The sequence below is a fragment of the Miniopterus schreibersii genome (assembly GCF_964146895.1).
Source record: "Miniopterus schreibersii genome assembly, chromosome: 5".
Lineage (NCBI taxonomy): Eukaryota > Metazoa > Chordata > Mammalia > Chiroptera > Miniopteridae > Miniopterus > Miniopterus schreibersii.
The window spans coordinates 80,174,914-80,193,583 of record NC_138106.1 but is presented as its reverse complement, the minus strand read 5'-3'; the positions used below and the strand labels follow the sequence as shown (position 1 = coordinate 80,193,583).

General features: G+C 39.5%; 1 protein-coding gene across 2 annotated transcripts in view; it reads left to right on the top strand.

Annotated features, from left to right (window-relative positions):
• The window catches only part of SAMSN1 (SAM domain, SH3 domain and nuclear localization signals 1), an 83,422-nt gene that overhangs the window by 50,536 nt on the left and 14,216 nt on the right, over positions 1-18,670 (top strand). For both annotated transcript variants that reach the window (XM_081138466.1, XM_081138465.1), the window contains 5 exons: positions 8,384-8,455; positions 11,106-11,252; positions 13,026-13,152; positions 15,150-15,301; positions 18,220-18,426. In XM_081138466.1, coding sequence (XP_080994592.1) covers positions 8,384-8,455; positions 11,106-11,252; positions 13,026-13,152; positions 15,150-15,301; positions 18,220-18,426 — 705 coding nt within the window. The remainder of the gene's footprint in view (positions 1-8,383; positions 8,456-11,105; positions 11,253-13,025; positions 13,153-15,149; positions 15,302-18,219; positions 18,427-18,670) is intronic.

The window sequence follows — 18,670 nt, the reverse complement described above, 5'->3', positions numbered from 1 at the left end:
TTTTTTTTTTTACCATAATATTCAATATTATCTTCTTGTATTAATTATTTATGAAGAATTATTTATTGTTTTTGAAGTTTCATTATAGGATTAATGTGACCACAGTTGAAAATTATTTAATATTTGGTTACAAATAGAAAAAATTTAACATGCACACAATAAAGGGTTAATTTATAAATTTAGGGGAAGATAATACATATTTCTTGTACCTAGAAATTCGAATTATTCTCTCTCAAGGTACCTAGAAAATAAAATTAGTAATGGAAATTTGCTCAGGGAAATAACTTGTCTTAGAGTAGGGATGCTAAGTGCTTGAAATACGTTGCCTGCAACTGCTCCTTCCTCTCCCCACTGTCTTCCCTGAAACACACACTATCCTCTGTAACCATGATGGACACAGTTAATAATGGCCCCATTATTCAGAACACTTTCAACCCAGCTCTCCTCGAAGGTCTTAACAAACTATCCATGCGGTGCAGGAATTGAAAACTTCTTTCCAGTTTTGGTTTCCAGAGCTAGGCCACCCAGACACTGGGTCATCCTTGTGAAATATTCTTGTACCAGATACAAACATAAAATGACTATGTTCACTGGAGACAACCTTTCTGGCTCTCCCTTGAAGAGTTCAGGAGAAATTCTATTAGACACAGTTTTGTAACCCAGGTCTCCCTTTGATACGCAGTGTGTGGCTCATCGCCTTTTTGTTACTTTACTATTATTTTAGCAATCAGCATCACTGGATTTAGTAACTTCTAAAGAGTCCCTCAGTCAATAAGTTTACAACCTCTTAGAGTAAATAATTTCTGAAGATGATTAAGCAAACTGAAATTGTATCGATTTCGGGTAATTTCACTTCCAGAATCTGTGATCATTTTAATGGGCCTTTCTTTGATCGACTATAAATTACGTAGGTATAGACATGTAAACACAAAATGCCTTTCATGTATTAAGTAGTCAATACAAATTAGTACTTGTAAATGGGAGAATATAAATTTCCCAGTTGACATCTATTGTATATAACTAACTTCATTTTTTGTGCATAAATATAATCTGCTTTTAGCAATTGCTTCTATATTTATATACTATTCATTTGATAGGGCTCTTTTTAGCTCTTATCTATTAAAGTTATTTGGTTGATGGCACCAATAAAATGTAAATTACTTCAGGATAGATTCCCTCCTGATCATATTCCCATTTTAAAAAAACTTCATTTCCTTTATAGGATTTTGTAAGAATCCGTGCTATTAAGTAACTGAACTTTTGCCATATTATGTTTTTACCTGAAAAAAAGATATTTAAGATGTATCAGTACTACTTATTTTAAAAACTCTTTTCAGCTAAAAGAGACTATCTTAATTTCTATTTCCTTCCTAAAAGTACAGCATGACTTACAGTCTGTGGATGGAGCGAGTACAGTGGTAAATCACGCAGGCACGCAGTTGAATTTTAAATATCTGAGTCTGTTTAACTCAAGAAATTTGTTTTGTTACATTAAATAAGCTGATCTGAATAAACACTTTTACAGGTTAGGGACCATTCTGCTTTTTTTTTTTTTTTTTTTTTAGTTCTAGTTTCCTTTGGGTAATTTTCTCTGAGATAGTTTCAATTTTCAGAAAACGTCTCCTGACACATCATCATCTGAAAGTAAAGCTTTAACATGGAAATTTTGAGGCAGTTTAAAAATACTATGGTGGAGTGAGAATCTGCACTTCCTTTAGATATTTTGCAGCTGATGGAAAAGATACTGAACCAGACAGATCAAGTAGACTAACTTGTTCTGTGTCCAGAAGTACGTTAAAAATACTTAGAGCGCTGGTATATATTTGAGCATTGGGTTGCCTTTCCCCAAGGTGACCCACTTCGCACCCTTGCTGCCCCTCACCAGAGTTTTTTTGAATTAAGTGTGAAGGCCCACGGTTCACAGCTCTGGTCGTCTTTTGGCCTTCAGCCCCCGACGCCCCACACAACCACCTTCCATTGGCACCGCCTGACAGTAATTATTTAGTGCCGAGGCAATCCTAACAGATTATTTTAAGTGAGTTAAATTTGTTTCACACTTCAAAACATCTCTCTGCGGCTGAGTTTGTTAGAACAATGAAATCCTCTAACGTCTCTGGCTGAAGGCTGACAAGCCTGTCGAGACTTAGCGCACTATCATGGTAGGATATTCATACTGAGGCCGCTGTGGAAAGCTGGTTATTATTTACAGGAAAGGAGGAAAGGGAAGACTATAGATGTCACATTTACACAGCTTCCCCAAGAGCTGCATTTAGCATCCCCCAAGTCCGGTCCTTGCTAACTGACGGGGGAAGGGACTGGAAAAGGCTTGCTGGCAGTCACACCTGGGAACAGGTGAGTGGCCAGGACAGGCGTGGCCACTGCAAGGGCCGAAATCTAGGGATATAAACTTCCAAACAAAGGAGGCTCGAGCTCTAGGCTCGCTCTTTCTTGGCTCGCTCTTGGCTCGCTCTAGGCTCGCTCTAGGCTCGCTCTTGGCTCTGGGCTGCTGGCCTTCTTGGGACTCCTGCTGCAGGGGGCTGTGCTCCCTGTGAGCACAGGGCGCAGGGCCCTGTTGGGCTCCAAGCGTGGAATGAGGGGCTTTAATCTGCCTGGGTGCTGAGCCCCCCCTGGGCTGCAGCAAGGACCAGAGGCTCTGGACACTGGCCTGACTTCTGGTCACTGAACTCCCAGTGCACCTTTTCCAAGACTGGCCTAAGGGGCAGGGGACTTTGGGACCCGAGAAATGTAACTTTATGCAACTAAAGCCTTTTACCACACCCCATCCTCCCGTGGGGGCTGCTGAGAATTCTTCTTTCAGCGGTGCCCCAAAACCTCGCTCCCCCAAACATCAGGGGAGTTTCACCCATCGGCAACACGCCGAGCACACCCCAAAACGGGATTTCTGTCTTTCAGGGCATGTTGCTAACCAACGCCCTGGGTGCAGCACTGAGATGACGTGAGGACTCACTGGCAGAGCGTGTGTCATTTTTAGTTTGCCAGTATTTTCAAAATACTGTGGATGTCTGACTCACATAAACAAATTTTGTGTTTAAACAGACTGAAACTTTTCCACCAGCGCCTTACCCAAATACTAGGTCATGCGGTAGGCAAGATATTACGTGAAGGCCCCAAAGTTGGGGGGTGGTTAAGAAATAAAAATGAAGGTCAAGTGTGTTTTTTTTGGTTTTGGTCAAAAAGATGATTTTCATTTCCAAAACGAGACTTCCCCATTCTCCTTCATGTTGATAAATTTAGGCTGGCCATTGTTCTAAGAAACCTATTCAGTTCCAGGCTTCCCATCAAGCTACAGTTCCACACTTTGCATCCTGCCCAGACAGCAGGTTTCTTTGAAAACAGAAGAGAAGATGAAACCTCTGTAATGGAATGACACCGGGAGCACTTCAGGGAGGGGAACTGGAAAAGAAAGAAAGGATTTTTTTTTTTGCAAGTTCTGGTTCCTGTAAGTTTTCTCTTTGAGAAGGGCTAGATGATTTCTAAGAACTCTGCCAGCTTTATATCATCTGTAATAATTAGAATTGTTGCAAAACTAAAGAAGAAATGTGATTAATGAAAAAATGAATCCTCTTAAGCTCTTTTCATTATAAGTTGCACTGTGTTGGGACACGCGAGTGCACACACACACACGCACACACACGTGTTCAAACACCCTGAATGACTTGTTCAGCCCTAGTTCTGTGGAAACCAAGTAGACTCTATGGAAAAAGGTAATCTTCACCAGGTAAACTCAGATTTGTCTTCTAAAGGTAATCCAGTAACATGCACACATTTCAGAAAGTTAGTTATACGAAAACAAATTTAGAAAGCAACACTTTATTTTCTTTTTAAATATGTCTGGACTTCTAAACAACTGTGACCTAAGCAATACTAATGATATTTTTATTAACTGGTTCCTTAGAAACATATGTTACCATTGACTTTTTGGAAGAGGCTCCTGGATTAACTCTTTTATCTTAAGACTGTTTTTTAAAACAGCAGAACAGGTTTAGGTTCACAGCAAAATTGAGAGGAAAGCACAGAGTTTTCCCGTATACCCTATGCCCATACATTATTAACTCTTTGTAAATTAATTTTAGCTATTATACAGGTACATTTCTTGTTGTCAAGCCCAACATTTTATTATGGAAAATTTCAAACTTATGTAAAATTAGAGAGTACTACAATCTACCCCATATATCCATCACCCAGTCATTCAATAACAGCCAGTCATGTTTCTTCTCTAGGCCCACACACTTCACACATTTGCTGCCCCTCAGTAGATTTTTTGAATTACAAATATAAACTAACAGCACTTCCTTAATATTATCAAACAGCTAGTTATTTAAAAAATTTCCTCAGTTGTTTCATGAATGTTTTAGTTGCAGTTTGTTTGACCTTTATCTAAACCACTCTTAAAGGTTCTTAATCTGTACTTTCCTTTTTTTCTTTTATTTCTTTCTATTGATTAGTTTAAAAGTCAGGCTATTTACACCATAAATTTTCTCTTTGTCTAGATTTTTATGATAGACTAGTTTCTCTCTGTGTCATATAGCATGCTCCCTGGCTCTGTGTTTAATCTGGTAATGAGATGCAGAAGAAGTTTGGTGTGACTGATTTTTTTTAAGAATATTTCATTGATGGAATTAGGTGTTTCTATTATCAAGTATATATTCTGATGCTCTCTTTTGGTGATTTTAGTAGCCATTGATAATCGTTTTCTGAATCCATTATTGCATTAGGGGTTTATAAAATGGTAATTGGGTAATTTCATCATTCTTAATTGATTACCTAGAATATACACATATATATAGAAAAATATTTTTCTTCATTACTTATGTATTTACTCTGAAATATATTTCATGCAAGAAGGACAGATGAAATGTTTAACTCTTTCCCTTTACTTGCCAGTTCTAATAATATAACTGTAACATTTCCAAAGGTAGCTACTGGGTTTTCTCTTTTTAGTATCATTATGAACTCATGATTTTGATGTATGTATAGTCCAGGTATTATTTATATTGATAATAAAATTATCCCATCTTTGGATACAGTCTGCTCCAGTGAAAATATTTTCAATATGGTCACTGTGTTGTTTTGGCCCCAGCAGGCTCTGAAAGCTTACTTGATTTTATGGTACGACAAGGTGAAAATTGTGAGAGTTCTGACTGAGAACCTCGACTCCAAATGTCGTGGATATCATTACTTGTTTGCACTGCCCCTCAACCTTTTTTTTTATATATACCAATATTATTAAAAACAATGTGATTACTAAAAACAGGTTAAATTGTCACTTTTTGTGTCCTTTCACAAAAAATGATGAACAATTACTGTTTTTTACAATCACTTAAAATAATTCCTCTCTCTAAGCCACCACTTAACTATGGAGTTAGGTTCATTCATTTCGTTTTTATCTGGAATTTTGAAGGATAATTTTTATTTAATTTTGTTTACAAATATGTAAAATATAATACGTGAAACAGTTACATGGTTTTAAAGTCAAATCTATAAAACAAGTTATATTTAGAGAAGTCTATTTTCTTTCATGTCCCTTTTACTTTGTTTATTTTGTCCCATTTCTCTAAGAAGGAAAATACCTATGTGCCTGTGTTAAACACACTCATACATTTGCACTCTGAGAAAAATTGCAGCCTATTATACACGTCTTTCTTCAGTGGGCTTTCTTTCCACTTACGCTAGGCCCTGGAGATCATTCCACAGCAGTATAGGGAGATATATTTCAATGTCTTACAGCAGCACACAATTCCTTTGTTTGACCATAAATTATTCAATCAGCCCCTTTTTGATGAACAGTGAGGTTACAGCTTTTTACAAAAGTTTTACAATGCGCGTGGATGTGTAAGTTAATTTATATCCAAGGGTGCCTCTGATATAGATGTCTGGAAGTGGAATTGCTGGGTCAAAGGGCAAGTGCAAAGGTAATTTTGCTAATTTTGCCAAATCACCCTCCTTCGGTGTTGTGACATTTTACAAACACATTTAATTGGACAACGAAAGACTATAGATTTATATAGAGCCAACTTAAAGACTAAACATGATCTGATGTCAACAGAAGCATAGAATCATCCAGAATCTGCATTGCATGTTTATTTGTTGCTTTTCTGTCGGTAGCTATTTATATATGAGTTCTGTCTCGATGGGAGCTTCTATCACAGGATAATATTTGCTAAATCTAACTCATGGCAACTATGCCATCAAAATTATCAATATTCCAATACATTCTCAGCCAACTGCTTCCACATGGTTCACCTTTTCATCAGACACTTAACAGGAATAGAAATTACAAATTCGTTCGTTGTCCATACCTCATAGTAGGTATTAACCCTTTCATCATAAACAGTAACGTATACATTAGGAAACCATCTCAGAAACTCACTAATTTTTAGACGTGGAGAATAATGAAATTTTTAAAATATCATTTTAAATACGTAGATTTCCTTCTTCAGGGTGTCTTAGCATGGATTGCCGTTACACTCCGCTGCTGTAAACTGTTAAACCATCCATAATGAGATGACTGACAGAGTCAAATAGTCCCGGAGCCTCCTTAACCCACTGCTCCTAAACCTGCTGCTCCTTATGGATATAATGAGGGGGAATTCATTTTAAAAGGCGGTGACTATTGATTCCTTAATGGCAGAAGATATGTGGAGAAACGCCGCAGGGAGCCTATTCTGCACCCTTGCGGACAGCACCCCCCCACTCCCACGGCGGAGACACGCGGGGGCCTCATGGACATTTGCTAGGCCGGATGAGCTGCATGCAGGCTGCAAAGGCGCCCTAGGCACAGGCCCCCCTCGTCCACAGGAAGGCTCCAGGCACCTGTGTACACGAGCCCAGCTTTCCCTGGCTTCAGATGGTTCGTGTGCAGAACCTCATGGCATTCAATTCCCTTTTGCGATCTCTGGAAACACCTGCTAGGCAAGCCGGGGTGACCGGTGCTCTGGGAAGTCACTCTAGGTTGCCAAGCTCCGCACGAGAAGCTTTGTATTTTCCAGCGCAGCTCTCAGTTTCAGCCGTTTTCTGTCTCTCCTTTTGCCATAAGCTGACGGGCTGGTTCAGCAGGGTGGTAAGTCAGCAAAAGCAGCTGATTGTCTTACACGGCCATCGTCCTTAGGTGTATCCTGCACCACACTGTCTGTCAGGCTAAGCCCTTGTCACATGTCAGGAGCTTTTAATTTCAGCTCATTTAAAAGGGAAACAGGGCTTTAAAGACAGCTGTTGGGGAGAGATGACTATGAGAGTCTTTGACGCTCACTTGAACTAAAATCGTCTGTGACACCTGAAAGGAGAGCGTTTATAGGTGACTGGCTCCCATTATTAACTTTCTAATCAGCAGATTATTTTTTCAGTACCACCAACTTATTTTGAAAATATAAGCTTGAAATGAGATGGAGTTATTAAGATAGAACATACTCTTGGGATTTGTGGGTTAAAGGACATAAGAATAAATATCCACCTTTTTAAACAATGTATAAAATTAAGCAGAGTGAGGAAATAATCAATTTTTTGACTCAATGACTAAAGATTTTTGAAATGTGTTTAGGAGAATCATTTACTTTATGGAATATCAGAAACTGTTTATAATTACCGGCCTAGAATGAGTTGCATAAGCATAAACGTTTACCTTTGCCGGACAAAGAGTAACCAAGGGAACAAGTCTTCTATTAACATATTGAGTTTTTTTCTCAAAACAGCGAATGAAATTCACCTGAGGTCTCATTGTAATTCCATGTTAAATGTGGAAAAATTCAGTTTTACTTTAAACCTTAGGCTGTGCACGACTAAATGCTGTTTTGGATTTATCAATAATAGGTCTCTGTGTATGCCTTCTCTTTCTGACATCAAGTAGAGAATTTCAAATTAGCAAGAGTTAGCAATAGAAAATGTATTTGGGCTTATTTTTGGGTTTTTGACAGATATGATCTTTATGAAGCAAAATGTTTACCTACACAGATGCTTTTTCTGTTTGTTTTGTTGTTTATTGGTTGGTTGGTGGGTTAGTAACATGCCATTCATATGAGCAAAAGCAACATTATAACATAAAAAATTAATAGATTATCTCCAAGGTGTCTAACACTATAACATAAAACATATGAAGATGCTTTATCAACTGTAAAATTACAATGTTAATAATAGTTACATCTTCAGTGTCTTTAGCTATTCTAGAGAGAACTCTTTTCCTTTTTATTGAATTTGTTGGGGTGACTGGTTAACAAAATCATGCAGGTTTCAGGTGCACCACAGATAACTTTTTAGCACTGTATTTGGATCACTGATGCTTATTGAACCGTAATCTATTTTGCACTTTATCTGTGACAGTCACAAATCCTAAACTTCCTTCCCTTTCCCTTCCTTTCCTGTGTTACAGCGCAGCAGCAGCTTTGGGAATTTCGATCGTTTTCGAAATAATTCCGTATCAAAACCAGAAGATTCAACTGAGGTGAGTACTTACTGTGTTTTTATGAATATTATGCAAACACATGAAAATTTATACAGCCAATATCACTTTTGTAAAGCATAGTAAAAAAATATATCTGTTTAAAAATTATAGCTTGCTTATATTTTTGTGATAAATGAACAAAATTCCTTAGTACCTAGTGCCATGCTGGGAGGAAAGAGAAGCCTAACAGACATTTGGGGAGGCAGAACATGAATTTAAGAAGACAGTTACAGCTTCGTGTAACGCAGACAGTCCCAAACTTTCTGAGCATTTCCTCCAAAAAACAATCTGCATGCTAAATTTTATTTGAGTAGTAATTCCTTTAATTTAGGAAATGATTAGATTAATAGTAAATTTCTTAAGGAAAGCCTATGGCCACTCAGTTACACTCTCACACTTCTGCCATCTGCACTGAAATGTCTCAGTGGTGAGCATTCCATACACATTTGCAAACAATGAGCCCTTGAAATGTAGCTTAAGAAAGCTTCCTAGGTGTACTGCACATGATACATTTGTTTTAGAGCAATAGGTTTCAGATTTTATTCACTTCTTAATCATTTTAATTAGTGTGCCTTTATTCTTTCTTTTTAAAAAAGAATTTTTCCCTTTATTGGATCTACTTTCTCAAAATACTTTTCAGATTCTTATATGCATCTATCTATGGTATTTTAAAATATGTTAATTTCAGTAATGGATATTCTAGACAAAAAAGTAAAAATAAAATGACATCTATTATTACCTTATAAATACCTCTATTAGTACTATATATGCATGTGTGTATAACATATCACCTTTTATACATATATTATATGTATTCCCTTTTATCCATCTATATATTTATATACATATGCTTATTGATAAACTTGTATATAGCTATATGGCCTATCAACATTTACACTAGTGTAAATAATACAATGTAATATATATATATGTATAGTGAGAAACCCTGCACAATTTTATTTTTATTTAACGCATTGTATAAACGTTTAACTTTCCATAATCATACATAGGTACATTCTATTGTTATTAAGTTTATAATTGTAGAGTTAACCTAAAAAGTTTCTCAGGCGCATTCAAGTTCATTGATTAGTAATAGTGACATAGTATTTGTGAAACTTTAATGAGCCTGATAAAGTAGCTTGTACATCTTTCAGCAATCTAGCATTCATTCATTTAACAAATATTTATTTTATAACAGGATTTCCATTAGGCATTCAGAAAGTACTGTTATGGTAACAGATGAAAATCCTTACTTCTTGAAGCCTGAATTCTAGGGGGAGATAGGTTAAAACAGAAACAAAAAAAATAAAATTTTAAATGAAATCTTGATCAGGCTATGAGGGAAAAATAACATAGAAAAATCTGAAATTAAAAATATTTGGGGCAGTTTTAGAAGTTTAGGCAATGGTAAATTAACACAGGTAGTGATAAAATAACACACTTTCTTATTTATTTTAATTTGTAATTTTACATGAAGATTAAGTTTAAATAGGGAAAAGAGAAGAAAAAGGCTAACTCTAAAATTTTAAACTGTTTCCAAGTTATATTTTATTCAGAGCTTTTTGAATTAAGCAAAGAACCTTTGTCTTTATAACTTTGAATGTAGAAATTAATAAAGTGCAATGAGGGCTTAAATTGGCTGTCCATTCATATTTATCATAGGCAATTTAGGGTAAGACATGAAGCAAAACATAGTATTGATTAATAATGATGTTAACTATGTAGTTAAACCTTCATATTAAAATATTCAAGTTCACTCAGGAGAAGTTTCCCATGATCTTTTCTATTCAGGGAAGCACTAGCTGCCCACCTATTTGGAATGGTGGGCATGGCTAGACTAGCTCACCTGCAAGGGCCCTCTCTCACAAAACTGAGATATTCAGGACGTGACCCAAAAACATCTTCCAACATAAAAAATCACTCCAAAGTTCTACTTGGGAAGTTTTGCTTATTCAAAATGTATTGCGGTTCAGTTATGTTCCTGGAAGTGTCCTAAGCACCCACAATGAATAAAGCAGGTGAAGCCTCTAGTCTCATGGGGCACACGTCATAGCGGGGGGCGCAGGCAGGGAGCAAACAGACAAACCAATGTGACCAGGTTTTTAGAAGAAGAGTGAATCGGGTAAACAGGCAGTGAGTAAGGACAAGTGCGAGCTATTTTAAACAGGTGGTCAATCAGAAAATGTCCCTTGTGTTATAAGGCACTCGATTAGAAACCCGGAGGAAGGAAGGATGGACAGGCTCCAGGGAAGCCAGTGGCAAAAGCAAGTGCAAACCTCGTCGAGACCACGAAGAGAAGCGGCGGGGGGGCCAGTGCGGATGGCAACACTTGATTATTTCCAAACTTTAGCCTGCATCAGAATCACTTGAAGAGTTTGTTAAAAATGCAAATTGTCCCCAAGGGCTGCTGCTGCTGCTGGTGGTGGGACCAGGTTTTGAGGCGCAGAGCTGTAGGAGCAGGGGGAGCGTGAGAGGCGCGGGAGGTGGGCCGGGCGCCTGTTCTGTCTCATACACACTGTGCAGTGTAGTGCCTGCCACGTTACACGGTGTATTAGTTACGTTGCCACATCAGCTTGTGGCACAGAGCACTGTCCAGATGAAGGCTTTTTGTTGCTTTATTGTCTAATCTTTTGTAAACAACTCCAACTAGGTGCACGAGGGGGAACCTATAAATGAAAATGGAGACAAAAATAAAAACTCGAATCACGGAGGCTTAAGTAAAAAAAAATTGTCCATTTCCTGGACAATGAAGAAAAAAGTGGGTAAAAAGTACATCAAAGCCCTTTCTGAGGAGAAGGTAAGTGTGCTTTGTTAACCATCTGTATCTTTCTATTAAACTTTTCTTAAAATAGTTAATATGTTCTTCTAGATGTAGACATGCTTGTGCTTTGAAAGGACTTCGGCATCTACTTCTCGCTCAGTCATGGGCCCAGAACCTGGGTGGAAGGAAGTACTGTGACTCCCGTTTTCACAGAGGAAGCTGGGGTTCAAAAAGATCACACATGTAGTATGTGAAGAACACGTGCAATTTATGTTGTAGAAAACAGCGTTGCATTCCTTTTTATTGACAGATAATATTCCATTTTAGAGATAAGTCACATTTTATTTATCTTTTCATCAGTTGATAGACATCTGGGTTGCAATCACATTTTGGCTATTATAAATAATGCTGATATAGATACTTTTGTGCAAATTTTTGCGTGGAAACATTTTTTCATTCCCTTAGATATATGGTAACTCTGGTATTCTGAGAAACTGGCAACCTGTTTCCCAAAGCAGTTGCACCATTTTACAGTCCCACTGGCAGTGTACAAGGTTTCCAATTTCTTTGCACACTTGTCAACACCGGTCATTATCTATCTTTTTGATGCTAGCCACCCCAGGGGGTGTGCAGTAGAACCTCCATGTGATTCTGATGTGCTCTTCCTTGAAGACTGATGCTGCTGAAAATCTTCATGTGCTTATCAGCCATGTGTGTATCTTCTTTGGACACAGGTTTATCCAAATATTTTCCCCACTTTTTAGTGGGCTTATCTTTTTATTGTTGACTTTTAAGCATTTTTAAAATATATTCTGGGTACAGATCCTTTATCAGATATATGTTTTGCAACTTTACACATACACACACACACTCTCACACAGCCTAACACACTAAAATACGCCTCATTAGCAAGAACCCTGTTACCTTGCTCACCAGGGTATCCCGAGTTCCCAAAATAGTGCCGGGTACTTGGAAAGCGTTCTACAAACTTGGGCTGCATGGTGAACATGTGGATAAAGGGATGGATAAAAACAGAGAATCAAACGCAGTGTAAACCAAATGTATACTCTGAAGTTTTATTAATGTTTAGAAGTGCTCAAAAATGAGGAATATTCAATTACATTTTGATGAATATTAAGAAATTCATAGGTTTTGTCTGAATTTCTAAATATGGAAAGCTTTTGAGATGTTTTCAAGCCGATGTAATTTGTTATGAAATTGTCTGTCTTTCTAATTTTATGCAGAATTTGCTTTTCACTTGACTGGGTGGCAAGCATGGTATGAGATTCGTAAAGCTCTTTAGATAAGCTTTGCTTTAGAATTGCAAAATGCGCATGTTTTATTCATATCTAGTGACCTGGTGGGGTGCAAATAACTGACATGAAACAACGATGCAGAGTTAGAACTCGTAATATCAGATCTCGAAGGAGTTAATGGTGGTAAATGGTGATAAAAAGAGAACATAAAGAAATAAAAGTGCTTTAACAGAAAGAGCATACATGTCAATAAGTCTAACATTTCTCATTAAATAGTCTTCATACGATATTTATCCTAATTTACAAAATGCATCATTATAACTTTGGTTGAATTTCATAACGTGGAATGTTCTAGGTAAAGACTTTTCCCAAGTATACTATAAAATGTTTTGCTAGAAATTGAATTCAAGATTAATGACTCTCGTATTTCATATTGATGTATGCTAAGTACTCTATTGCTAAACTATATCTTGCTTGTTAAATCGATGCGCACAGTGAACATCTCCATGGGAATCAGGGATCTAATCTTAGCCTCTGGTATGTTTTCCTGAAGGGTGAGGAAGAGGGGGAGGATGCCCTCCCATATCGGAACAGCGACCCCACGATAGGGGCCCGCACGGAGGTCTCCCTGAAAGCCAGTGACTCCCTGGACAGTCTCTACAGCAGGCGGAGCTCGTCAAGTAAGGGCCGGAGGGGGGGCGCGGGCCCGAGGGAGGCCTGCGGCCTGGGCGGGTCGGGGGGACAGCAGATGTGCTGCTAGGGCTGGTCCCTCAAGTCAGCAGCAAGGTCCCAGCTACTTGATAAGACAGAGTGAAAATGCAGGATGTGTCGAGTCTGAGGCGTTACTATTGTTTAAAATGGTACTTAATGTATTAGATAGAACTATGCATCATTTTGAAACTTTGAACCCTGTGGTCGGCAGGGCTCTTGGAGGTATTCCTCAAAAGATCATGTTGGGTGATTAAATCTGCATATCCCTAAAATAAAACTGTGTGCTGGGGAGGATGGCCATTATCTTTAGTCAATATTTTTTAAATGATTTACAGTATTCAGATAAATAAAATCCTGTTCTGTCTCCTTCCCTCCCTCCCTCCCTCCCTCCCTCCCTCCCTCCCTCCCTCCCTCCCTCCCTCCCTCCCTCCCTCCCTCCCTCCCTTCCTTCCTTCCTTCCTTCCTTCCTTCCTTCCTTCCTTCCTTTCTTTTCCTCAGTTCTTTCCCCCTTCCTCTCTCCTCTCTTCTCTTGTCTTCTCTCATATTTTCCTTCCTTTCCTTTCTTTTCCTTAATAACATTCTGGAAAAAAGGAGGATATTTACATCAACTCTGACATTTACTTTTTAGGTTTCCATCAGCATTAGTGAGTAAAGAGTGAAATAATATGTAAATATTAAAAAGTAAGAATATAACCAATTACGTGACAAAAAGAATGAGCACATGCTCAACAGGATCCTCTAAAAATACTGATATCTTTCTAAGAAGATCACTCAGGGTTCAGTCACATATCCTGCTACAATATTTGGATGAAACTACGGCTATTGCCGGGTGCCGTATAACTTTCTATACGCGCACTGTTTCACATCCCTCTAATCTCTTAAGGGCTTTTAAATATGTTTTTGCAGTTTATTTTTCATTTCATTTTAAATCAGCTGCTTCTGTTAGTTGAATTTGGATAGCAAAGACCAGATGTTTCAAATATCCTGAGTTTTATTCCTATTTTCCTATTGGCTGTAGAACAGTTATTTTGTTAAAAAAGCAACTGCAGAAACATTTGAAGGCTTTATTTTTGCATGTGTGAAATTCAGATATCATTAGTATTCATTTGTGCTGGAAGCTTTAAAATTCTAAACTGTGATACTGAATGTGGGAAGAATTTTATTAACTAGAATGTACCGAGAAAGGCAGGGCTGGGGTGGCATGGAAGGGAGGGTGTGAGGAGGTGGTGGCCCTCTTAGCCGTTACATACAACGTCCCTTCTGCAGTTGGAAGGAACTCCTCGCCTTTCTTTTACACACCAGCTCAGATACAATGTGGAGCATTCCTAGGAACCTTTCTTTACTTCGTTTGCACAATTATTGTTATGTATGGGAGAGAAACCGAGGCTGTCCGTCATCGAACTGAGCACCAAAAGGCACCCTGAAGGAGAAAGTGAAGTGACGGAAACTGAGAGTGACTTCCACTGGGGACAGTCCTTGCCCCCGGACAGACAAACAGCCAAATAGAATCACACACCTCGTAATCCCCTGAGGTTCAAAGTCAGAAAAGAAGTCCAAAGAACAAGAATTTAAAGCAGCTTACAGTTTAGAACATTTTTGAAGGACACGTGTACAAAATTAATTGTACATGTGCAGGGAGCTAAGTTTATACTGTCTGCTTCTTTAACTAGTATCCAATACTCCAAACACCGTACTACAGGGTCGGATCACAGGCCACAGAGACCAAAGTGAGAGGGCATTTGGGTTAAGGGTTGAGGAAAGGGGGGTCAGGGTGGCTGGAGGAGGGTCGAAAGTAGCTCAGTGGACAGAGGCAGCTGGCGGAGAGTGACTGGGGCAGAAACAGGATGGGCCCTGGGAGCCTCCGCAGGGCACGGCCCCCAGTGTGGCAGCCTTGGCCCCGCTTGGTCGTGCCCCGGTGACGGTTCAGACTGTTACGAACGGTTACCCTCTGCTTTGCCTTCTTCAGGTGGAATAACAAGCTGCTCAGATGGTACAAGTAACCGGGACAGCTTTCGGCTTGACGATGAGGCCCCCTACTCAGGACCGTTCTGTGGCCGGGCCAGGGTGCACACCGACTTCACGCCAAGCCCCTACGACACGGACTCCCTCAAAATCAAGGTGTGTGCACGCGTGTCTGCATTGTGATGGTGTCGGTGCTGGCTGGGTGACCTGTTTCAGAAGGTCAAGCAGGGAGAACCGGGGCAGGGGTTTTGTCCCCACAGTGGAACTGGGGACCGGTTTGCGGTGGCAAGAATCTGAGCATCACATGCCAGGCGGGGCAGGGGCTGGGCCTGCTGAGGTGTCAGCATAGATTGCTATTGTGTAGATGATGCTGAATCAAAGCCTATCAGGGAAGGAGGAACTGTCTCCATTTCCCTGGAAGCAGGTGCCCAGGCCTGCCTGATCTTTCCTGAAGTGAAAATAATAAAGCAAAGGAGAGAGAGGAAGGTGGAGAGATCAGGCAAAAGTCCAGCAGAGCACAGGCCTTGGGAACCAGACTTGGTCCGAGGAACTGCAGCACTCAGACTGGTTGCCCTGAGCTACCAATCATCTTTCTGCCGATGATATTCCCTCCCAAATTCCCTCTTCTTACTCTCCTGTCCTCTGTGTTCACTTTCTATTACCGTGCAACAGATTACCACAACCCTGGGGCCTCACACCACACGAATGTGTTATTAATTATCTCACAGTTCTGTAGGTCATAATTTGGGCTCATCGGCTGAAGGTCTCACTGGGCAGAAATCAAGGTGTCAGCTGGAACTGTGGTCTCCCCTAAGGCTCCGCTGGTCTTCCAAGCTCAGTGGCTGTTGGCAGAATTCAGTTCCTTGTGGCTGTAGGAGCGAGGCTCATGCTCTCCTGCTGGGTGTCAGCTGGGGGCCGCCCTCAGCCCCTGGAGGCAGCCAGCGTGGCCCTCTCTACGACACGGCAGTTCACTCCTTCAAGGGCCCGCAGGGAAAGGCTCACACATGCTTCAAACCTCTTTATTCTTAAGAGCTCCTACCTGATTAAGTCAGAAACACCCAGATCATTACAAAATTAACTAACCTGGGACATTAATTTCATCTGCATAGTCCCTTCTGTCATATAACACAACACAATCAAGGGCGAGAAATCCATCATTTTCGTTGTACTTAAGGGGAGGAGCTGGTTACAACAGCGCAAACGGAAGAAGGCTGAGTGCGAAAATATTTGAGAGATGTTAAATTATTCCTTTTAGCAATACAAACTGCTATGTAGCTAAAAGGACAGAATTTATGAATTTTCTATACTGTCAACACCAAGCCAATGTTAACCAACATGTATAATAAGTTAGAGGCATTGACGTGATTATTTAACATTCAAGGCTCTCGGCTCTGCCCTTTGCCCATTCTGTGGTACCAGACCTGAGTAAGGGGGAGCATTATTACTCACAATTAGCCCCGAGTCGTTCCTCAGTCTCTGTCTTGGGGAAAGGAGGGCTCAGGAGGGAATATGCTGGGCACATTTGGATTCAGGATAGCTTTCCACCTTCCCTACGGTACTGTGCCAGTTCACCACCTCTGGTGCTGCCTAAGGGGATGTTTGCAGAGCTCTTGTAAGACACAGTGAGAATCCCAGAGTTACAACTGAAAATTGAATACTAAAGGTATCCAAAACGACACTGAGTCTTTGCTTGGTGACCTTTCTGGAATGCACAATTTTTACAAGTTTAAAAGATAATAGGAAGGATGCTGCAGAGGGCTGCCAAGCTTAGGAACTTCCTTTAGAGCTTCTGGGGATTTTCTGGGTCTACTTAGCTGATCCCATCGAGCCTAGAATTTGATGCCCTAGTGAAAGGCTGGAAAGAGCAAGGCGAAAGCGCGTGGGCAGATAGTTACAAATCAGAAAGACTAAATCTTTTAATCGTATTGAATTCTACTTTACAAGTACAATTTGTGTTTCAGATGTTAGAATATACACTCACAGAGCAGCAGGAAATAATATTTTTAGTAGCCAACTTAATGGTTTGTTTGTTTGAGGGTAGACCCCTAATATGGCAAAACAATCAGAAACTATGATGTCTTCTCTGGGGTAGAAAGTTGTAAGTCTCAAGGGAGTGACTATGTCTCCTAAATGTAGGTACTCTATTTCCATAGATATCAATTTTCTTTACAAATAATTACCCCTGAGCAGTTTTCTACTTGTGCCAATAACTGGCAGCCTGTGGCCAAGTAATCTCATATGTGAATAAAGAAAAAGACCAATTGGTTTGTCTATCCCAATGTGCTTCATTCATACTACAACCCAAACTTTGTTGGGCAGCCCAATCTAAGGATTGTCTTCTCTAGAATAATTAACATAATTTATCCTTAGTGCACACATGCTTTTATTACGTATTTGGCATATACAAAGTTCTGAACGCTTTCATTATGTTAGATGAATGCAGTAATTTAGATGTGTTTATTTTATACTGTAGATGGATTTTTCAGTTGAACTTGAAGCACCAAGAGTCACAGACTTTTCTTTCTCCCTTCTCCCTAATACGGGAGCCCCTCCAGGAATGATGGGTTGAGTTTTGCTTTGACAGGGTGAATGAAAAGAGCATCACTTTTGAGTTCAGACAACTTAGTCTTGAGTTCTGGTTCTGCCATTAACTTCCTATGAGCTCCTGGGAAGTTATTTAATATTTGTGTTTCTTTTTCTGCAATATTTAGAGTAATGATGACACCTCATCTATGTGCCTAAGAGGTGTGTTGTGGGCATAAAACGACTTTATGTGTGCAAAAGTGTTGTGTAAATTACACTGTGCTCAACAAATAAAAGTTGATAAATTGATATGATACCAAACACAAAAACACGCCATCAAATACATGCAGGATCTTTCCTTCAAGCATGTTGCCTTCTTCATTATCACTAGTACATAATTTCCTCAGACTTTTAAATTTTCTCTTAGATATATTTCTGTTATCTTGAAATCATCTTAGCATAATTCTCTTTTCTATGGTTCCATTCTTTCTGCCAGTTGTCACAGCACCAAAGTTCTCTGAAATATGATTTGCATATTTCTTTTTCCTTAGAAAGGAGACATCATCGACATTATCTGCAAAACACCAATGGGGATGTGGACAGGAATGTTAAACAATAAAATGGGAAACTTTAAATTTATTTATGTGGATGTCATCTCGGAAGAGGAAGAGGCCCCCAAGAAGATAAAGGCACACCGAGGGAATGGAAGAGAAAAATCCAAGACGCTGCAGGAGTTCTTGGAGAGGGTTCAGCTGCAGGTTAGCAAACGTGTGGCCTGTTTGATTTTCGTGGCATATGGACAAATCATTAAGGAGAACTGATCAGTGTTTGTACAGAATTCTTAAAAAAATACATGACTTACAGCAAAGGAAAATCTGTTTTCCAAGAACGGTTCTTATTTCTCCTTTTTTACTTTTATTATGCAAGAACAGATCTTGCTATAGCATCCTTTGGACTAAACACTAATGGTACTCTGCAATGGCAGTGGAGATTAATGTGGAG